This window comes from Aedes albopictus, chromosome 2 (assembly GCF_035046485.1).
Source record: "Aedes albopictus strain Foshan chromosome 2, AalbF5, whole genome shotgun sequence".
Lineage (NCBI taxonomy): Eukaryota > Metazoa > Arthropoda > Insecta > Diptera > Culicidae > Aedes > Aedes albopictus.
Genome location: NC_085137.1, coordinates 206,140,368 through 206,163,722, shown reverse-complemented (window position 1 = coordinate 206,163,722; position 23,355 = coordinate 206,140,368). Strand labels below are relative to the sequence as shown.

General features: G+C 42.7%; 1 protein-coding gene across 1 annotated transcript in view; it reads right to left on the bottom strand.

Moving 5' to 3' along the window:
* Positions 1-300: 300 nt before the first annotated feature.
* Positions 301-23,355, bottom strand: part of LOC115264933 (transcription factor SOX-3) — an 83,980-nt gene continuing 60,925 nt past the window's right edge. The window contains exon 3 of the mRNA XM_029869072.2: positions 301-2,441. Within this exon, the coding sequence (XP_029724932.1) occupies positions 1,028-2,441 (1,414 nt within the window). The 3' untranslated portion in view covers positions 301-1,027. The remainder of the gene's footprint in view (positions 2,442-23,355) is intronic.

The following is a 23,355-nucleotide window of genomic DNA, read 5'->3' as shown; positions in this document are numbered from 1 at the left end:
GTCGATCGGATGCAAAACTCATCAACTGTCTGGGTATGGAACTTCTTCCGATGCACAAATACACACACTAGATATTCTTATGGATTGCAGAGATTGTTTCCGGTTGCTTTTTTTAAATTTCAGCTAACGATTTTATTTCAGTTCTTCCCAAAAGCTTTTGATTTATACAATTTGGGCGTTTCGCTACCGGCGGTTGCATAAAAATGGTTCAAATAACAACAACGCGCTCTCTCTCTTTGTACAGACGAAGGGGAAAAACTTAAGGCGGTTAGAACGGCAAGAAATAAAAAGACAAGGGGGTAAATAGATAATTCAACTTTTAAAAGCTACAAAATAGAGAGAATCCAAATAAAAAAAAATGCACAAATTCATATCGATCGTTACGAAAAGAAAAATCAAAATAATATCACACTGTGTTTTCTTCCTCTTGCAATTTGCTCTTCACGATCTGTTGACTTCCGGGATTCGGGCGGAAAAATGGGAAAAACGGGTCAAACTTAACAACGTACAAACGTTTTTGGAAGCGAAATTACTAACTTAGACTGAGTGTAGTTCACGTTATCGCAAACCGACCGTATAGGGAAGGGCAAAGTGAGGATTAGAGGGGCGATATGTCCATTAAATGATTAGTTCTATCGGTACTAACACAATTGCTGATGTGATGATGAAGCTGATGTCCTAGACTACTGCCGGCATCGGTGCCCGTGGGCGAGACCGAGGACGGTGCGTTGAGGTTATGGCCAAGGCTGAGACTGCTACAACTGCTGCTGGAACCACCGACACCGACGGCAAGACCGGGCCCACCGCCATTGCTCAGGTGATGATGGTGGTGATGGTGATGATGATGGCGGTAGGACGACAGCGGCGACGAGGACGAGGACGAGGATGATTGCGTTGGAGGTCCCGCCGGATGGCTGTGGAACAGTGGCGGACCGGTGCCGGAGTTGAGCACCGGCGATAAAGGCGGTGCCAGCGCTCCCGGTGATGATGAGGTTATGGACTGGAGACCCACGGAACTGGCCAAATCTCACATGTGCGAGATGGGGGCCATCGTCCGGAGGACTTGCTGCTGTTGAGATTGAAGATCCGGCGACGCACTGTGCTGGTAGTGCTGCATTAGGTTCCGCTGATGTTCTGCACTTTGCATGTCTGGCACGTGATACATATTGATGAGATGGCTTAGATCCGGACCCGCAGGTTGCCCATATTCACGCTTCATTATCAGGTTGTTGTTGGTCGACGTTGGACTAGGTGATACGGGCTCTGACTTCACACTGGAATCACTGGGACTATGACTTTGGCAGGAGATTTGGCTGCCAGGTTGGTTCAAACCGTAAGGAGATCCTGGCTGCTGTTGGATTGAACTGTAGGGCGATCCCGGTTGCTGTAAACCATAGGGAGACGTCTGCCCGCCGGATACAGTTCCGTACATACCGTAACTGGTCGCATTCATGTAGGAGTTCAAGGAACCCGTCGAGGCCGCGTTGTGCATTTGACCCATATCGTAGCGATGATAATTGCTCATGTAGTGTGACTGTGATTGATACGCTGCCGCCGACGCATCGTGCATCATGTATCCATTCGGCATGTAGCCGTTGGGAGGCATTTGGTACATATCACGGTTGGCAGCTGCTGCCGCGGCCGCTTGTTGTGCCGCCGAAATTGTGTTGGTATTCCGGATGGTATTGCCTTCACTGGATTGTAACAGAGAACCGACGCCCAGAGGGTACTTCTCCTTGCTTTTCGTCAGGGTCTTCGTCTTTCGACGTGGACGGTACTTGTAATCGGGGTGTTCCTTCATATGAACCGCACGCAATCGCTTTGCTTCGTCGATGAATGGGCGCTTCTCCGTTTCCGAGAGGTCTTTCCACTGCGCTCCTAGTCGTTTCGAGATTTCCGAATTGTGCATCTTTGGATTGTCTGAAGCCATCTTCCGCCGTTGACCACGTGACCACACCATGAAGGCGTTCATCGGCCGTTTCACCCGATCGGCATTCAATTGCGCTGCCTTGCTAGTATTGTTATTGTTATGATTCACAGTTCCTCCGACGCCTACATGACCATGACTTTGGCCGGTTGAGGTGATGTGATGATTACCGAGCCCTGTCGTTGGAGGAGTCTGCTGCTGGGATGCCTGCGATGGTCCATTGGGACTAAGGCCGGAACCGGGTTGCAACGGAGAGCCATGTGGATTCGTATGAGTTTGGCCATACGAACTACTGTTGTTGTTGTGCGACAAATGTTGCTGATGGCTCAAATGCTGCGCCTGGTGACCCAGCTGTGATTGTCCGATGTTCATCATGCTCAGCGACCCTAACGCTCCGTACGGAGACGTTGAGTGGCTATGCAGGGATGAAGCATGATGCGGCGGCATTGTGGCGTGCAGTATGCCGCCTTTCATATCAGACTCCATGGTCAGCATATCGTCGGCGGTGCTTTGCCTGTACGCAAACAGTTTGAAGGTCTTCAGTTAGCCACCGAGAAAAAAAAATATACACAACCACACCCGCAAGCGGATTTAATCCTATAAGCCGTAACCGCCGCAGCGCGAAACACGTTAGTCTTCCTGTTATTCAGTACCGTTGATCCCCACAGAAAACAACACACATCATCCAAACATAGATAAATCCACAAACATTTAGCATGCTCTTCTTCGCCCACGAATAATCATCATTCTCGCTTAACAGGCTATCACCCTCAGCGACGAATCTTCTGGTCACTGACACTGACTCGGCTTTAAAGTCGTAACTTTAATTCAAACAATTGCTTCTTTGTTAATTGAAACCTTCACCCCCTTTGGATTTTCACTACTAGTGGCCGGGTTCTATTGTTAGTAGTTTTTCTTTTGTTTTGCCCACGTGCTGTCTCACTCACACTTTCGATTCACACGGGAACAGCCATTCACTGTCTCGCTCTATTGTTATGTACTTCGACGCTTCTACCCCCTTGTACACTTCGCCAGACCGGGTCCTCCGTGTGCCAATTCAATTGATCGATAGTACAAAAACCGAAATAATCATAATCATTACACAACAACAATACACACACGGAGAGAACAATTCATTGACCATCGGGGCACGAGCGAATACTCGGGGATACTACGAGAGGACGTCACTCACTTTCACGATCTCTTCACGCGCACCGTTCGAAGATTATAGTTTTCCTCTTAACGAGATTCGAAATCCCGACGCATCACACGGATCTAAATTCTTGCACTGATTAAACCGAGAAACAGCTAGACCTTTCCACGCGGAACCGTCGAAATGCCGTTCACTTGATATTCAGAGGAAACGATTTGAAAACCGCGCTACACAAACTGGCGACGAGATCGGCCGTAAAATGCCTCTATACAGCTGCGAACTGAGCACCCTTCTGTTTCACTGTGAGCACTTGGGAAAACCTGATAGCAGCCAACAGCTCGACCAAACCAGACTCTGGCAGAGTACCCCCACTACCGTAAAACGCCCGAAGCGGCCGCGCCTGTCGACCCCGAACGGACCAATCACAGCAAATTCATCTACCTACACAGACCCAAAGCGGAATGCGTAGTTATGCTACTGCCGTAGCATACCTATCTCTGTGTGAGTTGATTAATATGCTGCTCGTGTCAGCGTTCTCTTCCATTACACACTCTTCGAGCGTGGTTCCAGCATAGCATGGGTACACATACCCGCGCATAACTCGTTTGCCGTAGACAGCCTGGCTAGCAGAATCGCAAACACGAAATTCCACTTCTCACTACGACGAAACGCAGACTCAAGCAGACATGTGTATCATCAGGAGAAGGGGCGTGGCTTACATCAACCCCCGCTTTCGCGTGAGCACGCTCTCTCGCGTGAATGCCATAATCATACCGCGCGCGTCTACAACGTTGCCAGTTTTGTTGTTCTCTCTCGCCATAAAACTACGACGCATCCGATATGCGATGGTTTAAGGTCAACCCAATGCGATAGAATGCTATAAAGAAAGAAAAAGGTACCTAAAGCGCATAGATCCATCGGAGAATCGATGGAAAGGCATAGAAACCAATATATTTATTGCGATCGGAATGTTGTGCACGTCTCCTCTCGCACTTCTGCTGACTGGTACCCTGCCATTATTTCCTACCTAGTGGGTTTCATTCGAGATTTGTGTGAAATGAAAAATCACTTTATGAATTAATGCCCTGGTTGGATTATTTTTTGCGAGTCTTGTGCTTTCTCCGCACGCGAATGCGAAACTTGGAGCGTTATTCCACTTACACCACTACACGCGTTCTAGAGCGAGGAGCACAACAAGGGAGACCTGATGGCGACGACGACGACACGGCGGAATTGGAGTTGACCATAGGTAGGATAGACCGAACTGCGATTGTGTAGCCTAGGGAAGCGAACACCGGGAACAAGGGAGCGGGCATGTGGTGCGTGGACGACACCGAACCAGTTGTTTGAACTTTCTGCGTCCGTGGAGCACGAAATTTCCACTTTGAAATTCAAATTACTTTAAATAATAATAGTTTTTTTTTGTGCCCTGCCCATTTCCCAGATGACCCCGCCGCTCGCTGATCCCGGTTCGGGTTGGGTTCCGTACGACAGAGCGTTCTACACGTCTAGGTGATTTCAGGACCAGACAATTACCAGAGATTTACAAGTTTTGAGCCAGATTCAATTGGCGGGCCACTGATTGAATTTGCAGGCGAGACTTGATGATTTATTGATTCATTCTCATAAATGAGTAATCAAATTTGTTTTTTTGAATCAAATTTTTAAGTGTTTCGAAAGAACTATTTTCACACTGAGAATTTATGCTAAGCGGTAAACGTGTGAGTATTCAGATCGAAAAAAGAGTGTAAAATTCTGTGACATATGATGCACATGTTTGGAGCGTAGGATATCACAGAAGTTTACATGACATATCATACAGTACTGGACAAAATAAAGTACGCACTCACTGTCTGAATGCTCAACATTCAATAACTTTTAAAGTGTTAGTTATTCTCATTAAACATGTTCGAACGTATTGTGTGGCATTCATCATACTAATCGAAACTTGCGTCGACTTATCTTTAACATGCTTATAAAGTTTGAAAAATGGAAATAATCTTAAAAATATAGATTTCCCTCTGGACAAAATAAAGTACGCACTGAAGAAAACTAAGTTGTTCTCACTGGCATGTTGCATGTGCGTTGTTTCCTATCCCCCAACAGACATGCGAATGTCAAAACAAACCATTTGTTGTTTATTTACTTTCACTTGTGCAGTTTTCAATCTATCGGATTGGCAAAAAAGCAAATTTCTACAGAAATCCATAAACTTATCGTTGAAAACAGTCAGGAAGGTCTCTCAAACAGAGAAATTGGCCGAAGATACCACATAAGTGAGGCAGCAGTGCGTAAAATACTCAAAAAGTTCGAGAAATTTGGGAGCGTGGCCGACCAAAGTGGTAGAGGAAGGAAGCGGAAGACGACAACCAGCGATGATCGCCGTATTTCTTGGGAAATTGCTAGAAACCCGTTTGCTACCAGTCGAGTTATCCGAGAAAATGTAGATTTGAATATCTCTGAGCGAACTGTACGAAGGAGACTACAAGAGCTGGGATATACAAATAGTTTTGCTCAACGACGACCACTGATTCGGAATGTTAACAGGTTTGTTTACTTTATATTTAATTTCGAGATTGAATTTATTTTGTTTTCTGCAGGATCAAACGTCTAAAATTTGCCCGAAAATACGTCGACAAGCCATTGGAGTTCTGGAAACAGGTTATTTGGAGTGACGAGAGTAAATTTGAGCTGTTTGAGCATAAGCAGCGAACACGAGTTTGGACAAAACCTGGCGAGAAACTGGCTGACAAGAATATTCAAAAGACAATGAAACATGGAGGTGGCAATATCATGGTGTGGGGAGGTTTTTCTCAGGGAGGTGTTAGAAAACTTGTAAAAATAGATGGAACTATGACGGCAGATTCGTATATCAGCATTCTGAAGCGGAATTTGAAGGAGTCGGCGCTTAAAGTTGGTTTGGAGAAGAAGTTTGTTTTCCAACAAGACAATCACCCCAAGCACACCGCCCACAAAAACAAAGCGTTTTTCCAAACTCCCCTTATTAAAATATTGGAATGGCCACCTTAAAGCCCTGATTTGAATAAAATTGAAAATCTGTGGTCAACCATGGATCGCAATGTCGACAAAGGCGATGTGACTAACCGTGATAAACTTTTCGAGGCTCTAGAAACAGCATGGTCGTAGATCAAACCTCAACACTTGAAAAACTTGGTGGAAAGTAGCCACGACGCTTGCAATCAGTGATTGAAGCTAAGGGAGGCCACACTAAGTACTAGAAATAAGAGTAAGCAGTGATATTCTTGAATTTTTGTGATGCGTACTTTATTTTGTCCACCACAAATACATTTTTTTCCATAAAAATGTAATTGTTTCATAATTTATCACTTACAAAGCTATTTAATTGACATATTCCGAATGTACAATTCCAGTGCTAGTTTTCGCTAGAATACTTCGATAATCTATCTATTTTAAATACCTGAGAATTTGAGAGAGTTTGAAAATATGCCAAGTGCGTACTTTATTTTGTCCAGTACTGTATAAAAGTCATAATGTAAAGTCATAAATGTAATTCAGCAGTGTGTTTACATGACATATAACACAAATTTACACGATATATCATGTAAACCATCATAACACTAAGATTACATGACTAAAATTAAGTTTACATGACGTGTAAACCTCACTATTTTTATCTGTGTATGCTTAGGGCCTTAGGGTATCTTGGTTCGAGGCCCAGTCGATCTATTTTTTTTTGTGGTGATAATTGTCTTGATGAAATATTTTATTGTCAGCCACACGATTTATACGAATGCGAAAATGGTCAATTAGCTGTAGGTGAGCTCAACCAATAACGAAGCAAGCTTTGTTCCAGTTGGATGGCTGTGTCAAGAAGAAGAAAAAGAAGTGTATTACGTATAAAGATAGGCAAGATCTTTTTCACGTTGTTTCTATTCTTACAAGATTGCAAATAATGTAAGAAAGAATTAGAGCTAGCACGGGACAAAGAATGTGTTCCATTCTTATTAGAATTGTTTATGTCTATTAGAAAGTAGGGCCTGTGATTATTTGGGACCTATTTTGGAACTTTCACATTCTTGTAACTTTGGACTAATAACACGGTGAGACATTTTCTATCCATGTACAAAAGTTCAAGTCAATGTGAAATTTATAGCGGAAGTGCTCATAATGCATAGATTCACCTGCTCAGGAACCATTATACCCTAAATCATTATAGTCGGGTCTGCACAAATGATGAGTTAAGGAAATATGCTTGTTAAAATTTGTCATTGCAGTTTTATTCGTTCATGTGTTAACACATACTGCTGTTGCCCAATTATTAAATAAGATACATTATTCCTGTATGAAACCCTAAAATATTTCTGAACAATTATAAACAATGACTTTTCACGTTACTGCTGAGCAACCATCTACTTATCCACACAAACTAATTCACTGTCAGAAAGAGCGATCATAAGTCTATCGAATTATGTTAGTGTTAGTTTGTGTAGGTGGGTTGCTGTTAAGCGGATTGCAAAACGATTAGTCGACAAGGAGCGTCTAACATAAATCACAAGTTTCTCCCCCAAGTTGTGTGTTTAGCTGATAGTACAGCCTGGGGTATTGAAGAGGTACGTCCTGAGCGTCTGGCTCAAACAGTGTGTGTTCTGGCATCCAGCAGCTGTGCATGGAATGCTCCAGAAATCAGTGAAGATAATTGTCAGATAAATTAGACACAAAACAAGCAACAGAGAAGGCGTGATCCCAACTGGTAACATGATCTCGACAACTTTTGTTGCAGATAAAACGGAAGCTGAATTTGTTGCGTACTTTTCAACTCGTGAATAATCAATTATTACTAACCCAAAATCGAAACTGTTTGATGATAGATTTTCAGTAGGGGAGACTGGAGAGGCTTGATCCCTTTTTCTTAATTTGCCTGTAATTTCAAGAAAAACACAAAACTTGATCCGTTTTTCATACAGAATGGAAGGTAAACATCTATTGAAAGTTTATACACAACAGAAGGACTTAAAATTATTGTTAAAGTTTTCAAAACTGTGTTTTTATGGAGGCATGTCTTATGATGTATTTTTAAAAAATGGGCCACAACTGATCCCCTTTTGAGCACATGGTTAGTTTAAAGGGAAAATAACCCCAGAATCTGGGGGTGGAAGCTCAGGTAAAATATTATCTCCTGGGCGCCCATTAAAAACACCACCCCGGCGAAGACTGGCGCTCGAGCCTAGCTATTTAGCACTGTAGTTGGAGGAAATGCCAATGCAGAACCCGTAGCTTCCGGGAAGGTAAGCCCAGCTCCCTGAGTTAGTGGGTTGGTGTCAGGCCCTGCGAGCCAGCCGTAAAAAAGACTAGCACCGGAAAATCAACAAGAGAAGAATGCGAACCGATACCAATGGCGACGACCACAGCGACGAAAAGGGACCTGCGATTGGAAGCTCGGTACGTGGAACTGCAGATCTCTCAACTTCATCGGGAGCACCCGCATACTCGCCGATATACTGAAGGACCGCGGGTTCGGAATCGTAGCGCTGCAGGAGTTGTGTTGGACAGGATCCATGGTGCGAACGTTTAGAGGTAATCATACCATCTACCAGAGTTGCGGCAACACACGTGAGCTGGGAACAGCTTTCATCGTGATGGGCGATATGCAGAGGCGCGTGATCGGTTGGTGGCCGATCGACGAAAGAATGTGCAGGTTGAGGATCAAGGGCCGATTCTTCAACATTAGCATAATAAACGTGCACAGCCCTCACTCCGGAAGCACTGATGATAACAAAGACGCATTTTACGCGCAGCTCGAACGCGAGTACGACCGCTGCCCAAACCACGACGTCAAGATCATCATATGGGATCTAAACGCTCAGGTAGGCCAGGAGGAGGAATTCAGACCGACGATTGGAAAGTTCAGCGCCCACCAGCTGACGAACGAAAATGGCCTACGCTTCATCGATTTCGCCGCCTCCAAGAACATGGCCATTCGTAGCACTTTCTTCCAGCACAGCCTCCCGTATCGTTACACCTGGAGATCACCACAACAAACGGAATCGCAAATCGACCACGTTCTGATTGATGGACGGCACTTCTCCGACATTATCGACGTCAGGACCTATCGTGGCGCTAATATCGACTCTGATCACTACCTGGTGATGGTTAAACTGCGCCCAAAACTCTTCGTTATTAACAACGTACATTACCGGCGGCCGCCCCGGTACGATCTAGAGCGACTGAAGCAACCGGATGTCGCCACCGCATACGCGCAGAATCTCGAGGCAGCGTTGCCGGACGAGGGTGTGCTCGATGTGGCCCCTCTAGAGGACTGCTGGAGTACAATCAAAGCAGCCATCAACAACGCCGCCGAGAGCACTATCGGGTACGTAGAACGGAGTCGACGAAACGATTGGTTCGACGAGGAGTGCAGAGCGGTTCTGGAGGAGAAGGATGCAGCGCGGGCGGTAATGCTGCAGCATGGAACCCGACAGAATGTGGAGCGATACAGACAAAAGCGGAAGCAGCAGACCCGTCTCTTCCGGGAGAAAAAGCGCCGCCTGGAAGAAGCGGAGTGCGAGGAAATGGAACTGCTGTGCCGTTCACAGGAAACACACAAGTTCTACCAGAAGCTCAACGCATCCCGCAAAGGCTACGTGCCGCAAGCCGAAATCTGCAGGGATAAGGACGGGAGCCTTCTGACGGACAAACGTGAGGTGATCGAAAGGTGGAAGCAGCACTTCGACGAGCACCTGAATGGCGAAGAGAATGTAGGCACGGAGGACCAAGGCAGTGGAGGAAATGACTATGTTGGTGCAGCAGAGGACGGGAACGAACCAACTCCCACACTGAGGGAAATTAAGGAGGCCATCCACCAGCTCAAAAACAACAAAGCGGCTGGTAAGGACGGTATCGCAGCAGAACTCATCAAGATGGGCCCGGAAAAGTTGGCCACCTGTCTGCACCAGTTAGTTGTCAAGATCTGGGAAACCGAACAGCTACCGGAGGAGTGGAAGGAAGGGATAATCTGTCCCATCCACAAGAAAGGCGACAAGTTAATGTGTGAGAACTTTCGAGCGATCACCATTTTGAATGCCGCCTACAAAATGCTATCCCAGATCATCTTCCGTCGTCTTTCCCCTAAAGTAAATGAGTTCGTGGGAAGTTACCAAGCCGGTTTCATTGACGGCCGGTCGACAACGGACCAGATCTTCACCGTACGGCAAATCCTCCAGAAATGCCGTGAATACCAGGTCCCAACGCATCACCTGTTCATCGACTTCAAAGCGGCATACGACAGTATCGACCGCACAGAGCTATGGAAAATTATGGACGAGAACAGCTTTCCCGGGAAGCTGACAAGACTGATAAGAGCAACGATGGACGGTGTGCAGAACAGCGTAAGGATTTCGGGTGAACTATCCAGTTCATTTGAATCTCGACGGGGACTACGACAAGGTGATGGACTTTCCTGCCTACTATTCAACATCGCCCTGGAAGGGCTCAACAGCCGGGGTACGATCTTCACGAAATCCAGCCAATTTGTCTGTTTTGCGGATGACATGGATATAGGAGGCAATCAGTGAAGTACTAGATTGAAATTAGTGAGCTGGATTTTTGTATGGTGAGATGATCAATTCTCCATTTTTGCAATGAAATGGTGCAAACAGCGTAGGTTATATGATTTATTGGCTAATTTGATGCTATTTGAGCAAAAGTTTGAAAAACTGTGTTGTTGTATTATTTTTTCCTGCAACAACACAGTTATCCAAACTTTTGCTCAAACAGCATCAAATTAGTCAATAAATCATATAACCTACGCTGTTTGTACGATTTCATTGCAGAAATGGAGAATTGATCATCCCACCATACAAAAATCCAGCTCACTACTTTCAATCTAGTACTTCACTGATTGCCTCCTATTATTGCTAGAACATTTGGAACGGTGGCAGAACAGTACACCCGCCTGAAACGTGAAGCAGCAAAGGTCGGACTGGTGGTGAATGCGGCTAAGACAAAGTACATGCTGGTAGGTGGGACTGAGCGAGACAGGACAAGCCTTGGCAGCAATGTTACGATAGACGGGGATACTTTCGAGGTGGTAGAAGAATTCGTCTACCTCGGTTCCTTGCTAACGGCTGACAACAACGTAAGCCGTGAAATACGAAGGCGCATCATCAGTGGAAGTCGTGCCTACTATGGGCTCCAGAAGAAACTGCGGTCAAAAAAGATTCACCCCCACACCAAATGTACCATGTACAAGACGCTAATAAGACCGGTGGTTCTCTACGGACACGAGACATGGACGATGCTCGAGGAGGACCTGCAAGCACTCGGAGTTTTCGAGCGACGGGTGCTAAGGACGATCTTCGGCGGCGTACAGGAGAACGGTGTGTGGCGGAGAAGGATGAACCACGAGCTTGCTGCACTTTACGGCGAACCCAGCATCCAGAAAGTGGCCAAAGCCGGAAGGATACGATGGGCAGGGCATGTTGCATGAATGCCGGACAACAACCCTGCAAAGCTGGTGTTTGCTAACCATCCGGTTGGTACAAGAAGGCATGGAGCGCAGAGAGCACGATGGGCGGACCAGGTGGAGCGTGATCTGGCGAGTGTTGGGCGTGACCGACGTTGGAGAGCTGCAGCTGCAAATCGAGTATTATGGCGGCAAATTGTTGATTCAGTATTATCATGAATTTGATGTTAACTGAATAAATGAATAAATGAATGAACCCCAGAATCTTCCTATTTATTTTCATTTCAAGATTTCTTGTATTTTTGATGAATATGGTGAATTTGAAATTATAATATTTCCTTAAATTGTTAAGGTTATGCTGTATTTTGAAAATGGGGAGACTTGATCCCTCTTTTTATGGTGTGTAATAACAATTATCTGACATGTTTTATCAATGAATATACTAGAATTCCGAGTAAATAGAGGCTTCCAAATAGAATTTTATTTTTCACATGTACAATGTGTGTGTAATCCTCGAGGGATCAACTCTCCCCATGTTACTGTTGTATACACCAAGCTGCATTAATTAAAATATTTATATAACAGCCTTATTTGAATAAATACGTTTGATAGTATTTTATTTACACTATGTGCTGTAAAATTTTGACACGATTTGGTTCAATTTTTACAAAGTTATTGAGATTTTTCGGAATCGCCTAAAAGATTTCTGAAGGACTGAAAACAAACCATCTGCCATTAAAAAATAATGCAATGCACAATCAAAATCAATTGTAACCAAAACATTGTCGTCTTTCAAGATGTAGTTTTGGAAAAAAATATGCTAGAAGAAAACTGTTTTTGATTCCGAGAAAATATGGGGGGAACAAGTCTCCCCAGGGATCAAGTCTCCTCAGTCTCCCCTAGCGTTGCAGTGTTTACCGACTCGAAGTTACCGCTTGAAAATCGCAATGCAAGGCCTTAAAATCTCTAAATCTCGTGGTGCACAATGTTTATCCTATTCTGTTCAAGTTGAGACAAATGTATGCCGCATTGGGTGAATTGTCGCAACAAATGCAGGTTGCGACATTGTCATAATTGTTGCGTGATGGTCGAATTTTGATTCAGTGCCGGAAACTATACCTAAGGTGACAGCCTCACCACGGTGGATAAGGAACTTTATTAGGTCAACAGCCTGCTGCTCCCGAAACATCAAAAATCGTGACAGAAAACGCAAATGAGTGATTACAAACTGATTTAATGGAAACATTTTTAGCGCAAAAAAAAAACAATAGCGGACAAGAATTGGAGCTTGAAATGTACTAATCCTAGCCCCGCAGGCTAAAATAGCACTAATAGCCAATGAGATATACCGCATGCCGTTTCCCGGACTTTTGAGAACACCGATTGGCATCGGGTCAAACTCTGCTATACTCTGGCCTTCGAGGTGAACACGCTCCTCGTCATCGTGGAGTTAGTTTCCTCCTAAGTGCTCGCGCCCATGCTGCGCTCATGGAGTGGGCACCTATTGGTAAGAGGACAATTGTGGCCAAATTCAGAACACAAGTTCGAAACCTTATCATGATCCAATGATACGCGCCAATCGAAACACGAAGGTTGATTCCGACCATCATCTCCTAATCGGCGAGATCCGACTGCGCATTGCCAGGATCCAGCGACAGGAGGAGAAAATCGGGTGTCAATTCAACACACGCCAACTGGAAGACGCTGCAGTGAAAAGGTCCTTCGTCGAGGAGCTAGAGAACCGTGCTACTGATATTCCAGCAGGTGGAAGCGTAGAAGATCAATTGAGCGCCATCAAGAACGCCTTCATTGCCACCGGAAAAAATAATTTGGGTGAGCTATGTACCCGGAGAAAGCAGTGGATCACAGATGATACCTGGAGGAAGATAGAGGAGCGAAGAAACGTCAAAGCCACGATAGAGCGAGCGAAAACACGAGGAGCCAAAGTCGTAGCCCTTCAGTGCTATTCGGCTCTCGAAAAGGAAGTGAAGCGTGAGCAGACTCCCTGCCGACGAAGGCGAGAAAGCCGCAAACACCGGCAACATCCGTCTTCTCTACGATGTTTCACGTCGCCTTAGTGGGACTAAGATGAATGCTACGATGCCCGTGAAAGACACGTCTGGACAGTTACTGACCGACCCAGTTGGAAACCTTTTTCAAGTGTCGGTCACGCCATCAACACTTTAGCATGATCCGCCAAGGGTTCGACGCATTACCCGTGTCAACACCAAAGCTCCATCAGTGCAGGAGATAGAAACAACCATCCGTAGCATGAAATCGAACAGGGCTCCAGGGGTCGATCGCATATCAGCTGAGATGCTCAAAGTTGACCCCGTTGTATCCACACAATTACAGCATCAATTATTCTGCAACATAAGGGAAACCGCGACACTTCCGGCCGACTGGATGCAAGGCGTCTTAGTAAAGGTACCCAAAAAGAGTGATCTGACCAGAGATGGGAATCTGACTCAATTTTGAGAGTGAACCGCTGTCGATTCACTTTCTAAAAGAATCGACTCTTTTGTTCGATTCAGTAACTCATTCCCGGAATCTGTTGAAATGTATTTATTCGATGTTAGCCAACTCCTCTTTTAAATATCCAGTTTCCTAGGAAACTCGCTTGCACCGTACATTTTTTCGTGACACAGTAGGTTTTTCTTCGTTCTAGACATGGGTAACTCACTCGCGAATCGACTCAACAAAATCTCTTTTAAAAAGAATCATGATTCACTCACCTGGTTTCGCGAATCGATTCTTGGAGTCGATTCGCGAGTGAGTTACCCACGTCTAGATCTGACTGTATGCGATAATTGGCGGGGTATCATGTTACTGTGCATCGTTTTCAAAGTTCTCTGCAAAGTGATCCTTAACTGTATACAGGAGAAGATTAAGCCAACTCTCTGACGGCAGCACGCAGGATTCCGGATACTGTATGGACGATTCTGTGTAGACTATATTGTCACGTGGGGAGCTCTCAGGCACAAGGGTGTCCCCACCGGACTCATTGAAGCACAGTGCAAAGCATTCTCGGTGTCATGTCAAATTCTATCCGGGTCGTCGCTGGAGTGAGGCAAGGATGTGTACCACTACTGGATGTATCCCCACTACTGTCCCTCATCGTAATCGATGAAATGCTGGTAGGTGCGATTGATCGTGAACCAAATCGTGGGTTGCAGTGGCAGCCCGTTGCCATGAAGCTCCTGAATAACTGCGAACCGATCGTCAGAGTAGTGACTCGCCATACAAAACTTCCCAGTTTTTCCTGACAAAAACAGTTAGGAATTGATGAAGTTCGTCCCAAATTTGACTATATATCTAAACCTTGAGAAAGATGGCATAGACCATTGAAACGTCGGGCATAGAAAATATAATGTCGTTTTGACTGCACCAAAGACTGCAAAGCCGAAAAAAACACCAAGTACAAAATTATCAGTCGATAGCATCCACAAAAAAAATCCTGGAGGATTTTTGGTACTCTTGACCAGTCTTGTTAGAGATCACAGTCATTTAAACCTTTTCGTCGATATTCGGCCTCCTTTGTCTCCGACATTCGCAACACAAGCAATCAAACTACTGTCCGAAACAAAAGTGTCAAACGAATGCACTTCACGACGATAGCGGCTTCGGAAGACGGTTCGGCTTTTGTTATTCCTGTCTTCTTCCATAATAAGAGCTATGTTGCCCATCTGTGTGTCGTATTCAATGCAACATGCAAGAATAAACTAAAATTAACATTCATAATCGGAATTGGCTGAAAATCTGTGCGTAAAGCTAGAATTAGACAAATGTCATCGTGTCAGATGAAATTAATTTGACCCTTTCTTATGTTTATTGATCTTCGTTCTACTGCTCGTGTTGTGTGTAATAGGTAACGGTAGCGCACGAATGTAACAAAGCAAGCTGACACCCGACTGCGGCAGCGAAATGAAGGTAGTAAAAAGTGTCGAATGTTTACAAGACTGCTCTTGACGGACGGAACCTCTTAAGAAACCTCAGAAAAAAAAAACTCCTGGAAGAATCACAGAGGGAACTTCTGAAGGAATCCTGGATAGACCACTGGGTTCATATCGTGGTTCATATCAATTAAATTGTCCTTATAAAATCGCGTTTGAGATCTACAGAGTCACTTTGGAATTTCTCCAAAACCTTCCTTAAGAAATCCTAAAGGGGCGGAGTGAACTATAGAAGAAAATTTTGGAGGAATACCGTTAAAAATCACGGTTGAAATTCCCAGGAGGAAATTATGAAGGAAATTTTGGATAAACCCTAGAAACAACTCCTGGTTATTCTTGGAAAATCTTGGAGGAATTCCAGAAGGAACTCCGGGAGGTATTTGTAAACGAACTTCTGTGAGAATCGTTGAAGAAGCTTCTGTAGGAATCCTAGAAAGACTCCAAGAAACTCCTACAAGGAACGTTTTGACGAATCCTCATGAAAATTTTTATCAGAATTAATTCTTGAAGGAACACCAGTGCTGGAGTAATTTCAGTAGAAACTCCTGGGGGTCACTCGAAGCAACCTCTAAAGAAAGTTAAGAAAGAACTCTTAAATCAATATCTGAAGGCACTCCAGGAATAATTACAGAAAGTTCTTCAATGAAAAAAAAATCTAGGAGGAAACTGGGAAGAAACTTCCGTAGGAAAATCAGAAAGAATTCATGGAGGAATTCAGAAGAAACATCTGAAGGAATGCCTGACGAAATTTATGGAGGATCATCGCTCTGCACCAGGCGAATTTGCTGGAATATTTTTACTAACTGAAGTTCACACAGTAGCCCGTGGCTGTATGTTTAAAAATAAATAATAAATAAAATTCACGGTTATTTTAAAGTGATGGAGACGTATGGTCATTCCACACAAATATGAGCACAAAACTTGAAATTTTCAAAAAAAAAAATGCAACTCGAAAACGGCTTGAAGAACATTTCTATTTTATTATACAGGGGATGGCCAAAATGTTTGGAATAGGCAACTTTTTTTCTCCCACAAAAAAAAAATCAACATGCTGTAACTTTTCATAGAGTGCATAAAAAAATCTCAAATTTTGACTGTTTTTCAACCTATTATATGTGCATCATTGGTACAAATTTGGGCTCGATTGATTAATTTTTCGCGAAGTTGGAACCGTTTGGGTAAAACACTATTATTTAGACAACTAATTTTTGAACTGTCATACCTCGGAAACCAGTGAACCGATTTTTTTTTTTTTTTTTTTTTTTTTTTTTTTTTTTTTTTTTTTTTTTTTTTTTTTTTTTTTTTTGGAAAGGTTCCTAGCGGCACGCCGATGGACGTAGAAACCTCTCCCATCACTGTGCGCACAAGCGTCTCGCGTTTGCGCGGACAACGACAGTTCACTAGGCCTTTGGATAGGATAGAGAACGTAATCCTTCAGAAGCAGTTCACCAGCCGTGCACGGAACATGTCGTCCAGTAAGACACTGTTGCGTACTGACTCAGAAGGTTACGGTAGAAGGTGTGAAAGTTTCAGTTTTGTCATATGGTCGATTTTGTATTTGTTTTTTTTTGTCATGTCAAGGTTTAAAGAATGTTATAGTTCATATTTATGCTGTGCCCTATAATTCAGTAATCTTTGGTGTGTCTATGATCTGTTAGACAGTCGATGTTTTTGTTATGTCCATTTTCGTTGATCCTAATTTTAGTATTGTTTTTATTATCTTTGAAAGTTGTCTTTCGTTTACATCCCTAGCACTATCAGCATCGGTCCAAATAAGTCCATATTAAAGAAAACCTTTCATACACTCAGTCGAAAAATGTAAAAATATCTAATCTATATATATAAAAATGAGTTAGAAATTCCTTTGAGGCAACAAAACTCAAGAATGGATGAACCGATCAGCATAACTCTTGCACGGTTAGGGTCGTATTCATGGTGGCTGTGTTTATATGTACAAAAAGTTACGAAAATCAACTTGAAAAGTAATAAAAATGATAAAGTACTGATTTTTTATGAACTGGGAAGAAAATCAACATGGTTGAAATGAAACCAATCTAGAGTGCGGTGACATTATGACCTCAACAGTTGTCAAACCACCACAGCTTGGCAAGACAAAGTATGCCGGGACAGCTAGTTTGTCATAAATAGTCTACGTTAGTCAAAGTCGAAATAGTCAGTTTTTGTCGGTTTCGTCTTGATCACACGTTAGCTTCGAATCTATAAGCAAGCACTGTTAAATGCTGCACTTCCCACTATAAGTTTCTTAATTATTTTAAATTGATATTAAAAATTATAGAGAAAATTGAATCACGAAAGCACATCAAATGTTGAGAACTATGTATTAGCAAATTGAATACGCGAGATACTACTAATTATTTTATATTTGAATTAAATTTGTATTTGTATAGTGTATTTGTTAAAATTAACCGAATAGTGGGAAGCCCAGGAAACAGTTCAAAGTTTGCTGACTCAAAAAAAGATTCCGAGACTCGTCACAAAACACAAAAATTTGCATTATGATTCACAACGACTCTCGAAACCTTCCCCGACTCAATCGACCGGAACTGTTTTCTGGGTATAGAAACTACTAGGCCCCAGCAGGTCCCTCCTGTTTATCGAGCATTTCTGATAAATCAGCCATACTCCATCTGTAGCAGCCGGTTCGCAATGAACCGTTGGAGGCGCATTAAAGTGTTAAAGGTGATATTTTCATTACAAGAATTACAATTAACATCCTTCACTTTAATACCGTCGAACCCTGTGATCTTGGCCAGGGGAAACCAGTGAACCGAATTGAATGAATTTTATAACGTTTATCAACAATATATTGATACTTAATACGATGTTATAAAATGTAATATTTTCTCACGACGAATTAAGTTATACCGGATTGAATTTTTTACCCATATAGAGGAAAATAAGACAAATTTACAATACCACACAAAAATTACTAAATGTGTTCTTTCTTCAATCTAAATAGGCTCTAATATATCTTATTAGAGATAACTTGAGAACAGAAGCGGAAAATCTTTGGACATCAACACTTAAATTTATTGACATTGATGTAAAAAATTACATTTTTTCGAAAAAAATCAACAGAGTGTCAATCCATGAAAACTTTTTTCAACGTTTAAAAAGTACCTATGTTTTAAAAATTTGTGAAGCATTTACATATTGTTAGTGTACGTTCAAAATTTCATTCAATTCGGTTCACTGGTTTCCGAGATATGACACCTCAAAAATGAGTTGATTGAAAAATAGTGTTTTACCCGAACGGTTCTAACTTTGCGAAATATTAATCAATCAAGCCCAAATTTGTACCAATGATGCACACATAATAGGTTAACAAACGATTCTTTGATGCGCTTTATGAAAAGTTATAGCTTGTTGAACTTTTTTGTGAGAGAAAAAAAAAGTTGCCTATCCCAAACATTTTGGTCATCCCCTGTATGTTATTTAAATTAGTTCAACTTTCGTTTTAAAATTGGAAAAATATCGTCATTGTGATCCAACATTCCATCAATCATAAAAACTGATATTTTGACCATTTTTGATAAATAACATTTAGGTACTATAGTTTTTACTTGATATTTTTTATGAAATCTGGAACTAATAGTCTGTTCATTAGTTAAAAATATTGCAAATTGGTCTATTGGTTCAAAAGTTATGATTTTTTGAAAATTTTTAATGTGTTCCAGATTTATCTGGTTACCTCGTTCTTTCTGAAATGCTTGAAACGCATTGTCGATTATCACATCTGTGATGTTCGTCTGGCTAACATGCCTATTCATGTGAACTCACATGCCTTCCAATTTGAGATGTCCACAGTGACTCTTTTACACAAAGTTGTGTACGTTTTCAAGAAAGTACTCGCTCGAACATAGTTTTTGCTTGGGTGATTTCTTGAATATTGAGGATGCTTTCGATGACGTGCCTTTCAATGTCATATTGAAAGTTGCATGACGTCACAAGCTACTCCCAATGACCTATAGACTCTTTTAACGCTTATGCGTTTTACGGTGTCCTTTTCAGGGCACTGATTAAACCCGTTGTGGTATGGGCAATGAGCTCTTGTTGCGCTTATGCGTTCATTCACTCTTCTAGGTTACCCCTTCCTATTTCATCACCTTTCCCTTTCCTAATTCCCATCCCTTGTCTGATTCTCCATCAGGTAAATGATGAAATAGGCTTATATGTATGGCGATGGCACAAATGCCCCAAATGGAAGATAACGTGCCTCTGGAGCCGGCCTTCTGATACCTTCTGATACCTTGAACATCCCAGAATATAAAATACCTTTTCATGTTCTTGACGAAGGTTATGCGAATACAATAAAATAATTAGCGGTTCGAAAACGTGAGTCGGGTTAGATTCAGAAAACAGTGCGATTTTGCAAAATTAACACTTTAAGGAAAACCTGTCACACGCCCTGCCACAGCTATAAAAAAACTTATATTTACAATTCTACAAGTAAATGGGCTAATATTTGAGCCCATGAACGTTAATGGGACGATAACCTATATAGTCAAAGCTGTAAAGGCGTTGGTACTCAGTATAACCATGCTCAGAGTGACGAATTCGATTCTCGGTCAGTCCAGAAATTTTTCGTAATGAAAATTTCATGACTTCCTTGGGCATATAGTATCCTCATACCTGCCACACGATAAACACATGCAAAACGGTTATTAACAGAGGAAATTCTCAGTTAATGACTGTGGAAGTGGCCATAGAACACTAATCTGTGAGGCAGGCTTCATCCCCGTTGAGTTACGCCAAGAAGAAGTAGTGTCCTATTGTCTAAAGGCTTGGTCGATTAGGGTGAAGCCGCTAATATTCCGTAAACACTGTATCCCATATTCCAGGCCTTACATACATCAAGAACTGGGACCTATTGTAGCTTGCACACCTCTGCCAGTGGCGGATGCTGTCTGGCCGCCGTCCTAGGCAAAGTGTGGAGGAGAGGAACCAACACGGCGTGTTGTATTTGTCTGATTGTGATTCATTTCATTCCTCCTGACGTTGCCGGCGACATCGGAGTTCTGCCAGCCAGCCTTGGCAATCGCAGATTGGCATCAATGGGAAGCGGAGGAACCGGAGACGCGACTTTCCACGTCGGCGTAGCACCATACTCTCACACACAGTCAAAAGTGGGCGACGGCGGCGGCGGCGGCCGACGGAGGAAGGAGCGAAAGGATTTGGAGTGTTTTGAACTAAATTTAGAATACTTGCTCCCTCGTTGTTTGTAGTTGTCGTTGTTGCCGTTTTGTGTGATGTATGGTGTGTACGCGGACCGACCGTAGCCAAGCACCATCTCATACGTATCCTTGAGCCTTCCTGACACATTTGAAGAACTCCAGAGGGGAAGCGGGGCAAACAAATTGAATGAAATAATGCAAAGGACAACAGAAGGACGAGAACACGAAAGTAAGAAGAAAAAAATATCGGTGAGTGTTTGCAAACCAAACGAGCGAAGATAGGTGTAATCCTGTTTTCCGGTTTTCGGTGCCAAGCGATCACCGCACGGCAAAGAACTAGTTTCTCTGTCCCCTTTGGCTGCTAAACAGGATTTACCAGTGAAAAATCTGTGTAGACATGCAGGAACCAAACCGGTAGGTACCACGGACGAGCCAGAACGGAGGAAACTCTCATTGTGTGGCGGAATTTTTTTTCCCATTCGAGGTTTGAATTTCAGCAGGGGTAGATAAAAGTGCGACGCAAATTCTAATTTAAAGTTTTGATTAAAGTGCTGCACCACCACTGGGCAGGAGTTTACGGTCTTTATCATTGAGTGAAATGGATTTTGGGCTACGACAACAGCAGGTAGCTTCTAATGTGCCTTGTTCGCTGTGAGAGGAGTGAAAAGCAAGTGCACCTTTCATCAACGTCTGGTTCATCTATTGGGAGAAGGTAGACGAAAATTGGCATGGTTAGTTAGTCTGTTTTTCTAGTTTTCATTAACATGTCACTAGTGTTATGATTTCCGGACACCTCGTGTACGTAGAACATTTTGAGAGAGACCACTCTTTCGATTTTAGAAGTTCAATCAAGGTAAATCATATGCAACTAATGATTGCGCTTAAAGTTAAGTAGATCCGCCCAGCATCTTATTTATAGGACAGATGCTCCGAACGTCCAGCGTCCTATAAATAGGACAGCCCTTTTAATGTGAATGTCTCCAGAATTAAGCAAAGTTTTAATGACAATAATGTTTGTGACTGGTTCACAATACTGCAAAGATTACATATTGTCACGCTCTATGAGCTTCATTTTCAATGCGAAAGAAATGTATTTCACGGGAATCTTGACTGGAATGATTACCCTTTGCGTTCTGTCCTGACGTATTTTGCGTACTCAAATTTTGATGTTCATTTACTGCCCCTCTTCGCATGTCAGTCCCATGTTGTTTTTCAAACCGCATACCTTTTGTATGATAACTCCAATTAGTTTCAAAAAATGTATTTACCTCACGAGCTTTAAAAAAAAAAGGCGGAAACAATAACAAATTTGTTTTGAATGACCTCGTGAGTGACAAAAATATAATTTGCATTAGAAACGACATGGGACTGACATGCCAAGAGGGGCAGTTTAGCTCCATTTTCTTCAATTTTCACTTGGTTCTGATGAAAATTTGACAGAACAGCCGGAATTCCTCCTCTTCCTCTTCTTGGTGTAACGTCCTCACTGTGACAAAGCCTGCTTCTCAGCTTAGTGTTCTATGAGCACTTCCACAGTTTTTAACTGAGAACTTCCTCTGCCAATGACCATTTTGCATGTGTATATCGTGTGGCAGGCACGAAGATACTCTATGCCCAAGGAAGTCAAGGAAATTTCCATTACGAAAAGATCCTGGACTGACCGGGAATCGAACCCGTCACCCTCAGCATGGTCATGCTGAATACCCGTGCGTTTACCGCCTCGGCTATATGGGCCCTCTTTAAAGCCGGAAATTACTACTGTTTAATAAAATATACCGGTTGGTCAAGTTGGATGATCCGTTCCGGATTCATACACGGTAAAAATTCTGCACGCTCAATGTAAGGGAAAAATCCCTTAACTATTCAGTGTCCTAATCAACATGATTAGAAGTGCTTTTCCTTTGAGATCGCAATGCTGTCAGTGTTGATTTGAGGACCAAAACAACCCCACCGGAGAAATCAACTGAAAATCCCTTCGATTTGCACTACTGTAAAAAGCAATACGATCCAAAGTGAAAAGCTGTTGATTTGGTAATGACTGTTTTGGGCATGAAAGTAAATATAGATGACAGGTGGTAGAAAGTGCTTCGCTTCGATTCACACCTCTCCAACAGATGTGAAGTAGTGTAGTGATAAAACAGTTGATCGTGATTCTGAAGGTCCTAGTATCGAATCTGGATGCGGCTGAGTACATTTTTTTTTAATTCTAGTTTTGAAATCAAAACATTGTCAACATCGAATTGATGTGAAGTTCCATTAAAATTGAAGAGGCATTGGATGTTCTTTGCCAAATGATATGTAATTGATAACAAACTGATTGAACAGAAGTGCGAATTCAAGTGCCAATCGGTTCATATCACAGTGCAGATTTTTTACCGTGTACGGAACCAGCGGGGTACGTCGTTTGACCGCCTTCAAACAATCTGTTCTACAACAAAGATTTGGCTATTTTTTCAATTTATGGCTTATCCTCGGTAGATCAATCATTGTAGAATCTAAGTATGATCTTAAATTTCTTAACGAGCGTGATTTTACGAATTGGAATCAATTTTGAAAATTGGGACGGGAGTCGGTAAACTCCTAAATGTATGCAATGTCTTGAAATTTCTTGTAGTTAGAACTGTTGTGTACAAAATTTGTTAATGTAAATTTTCAATACAAATCAAAAAGAGAATTCAATATAC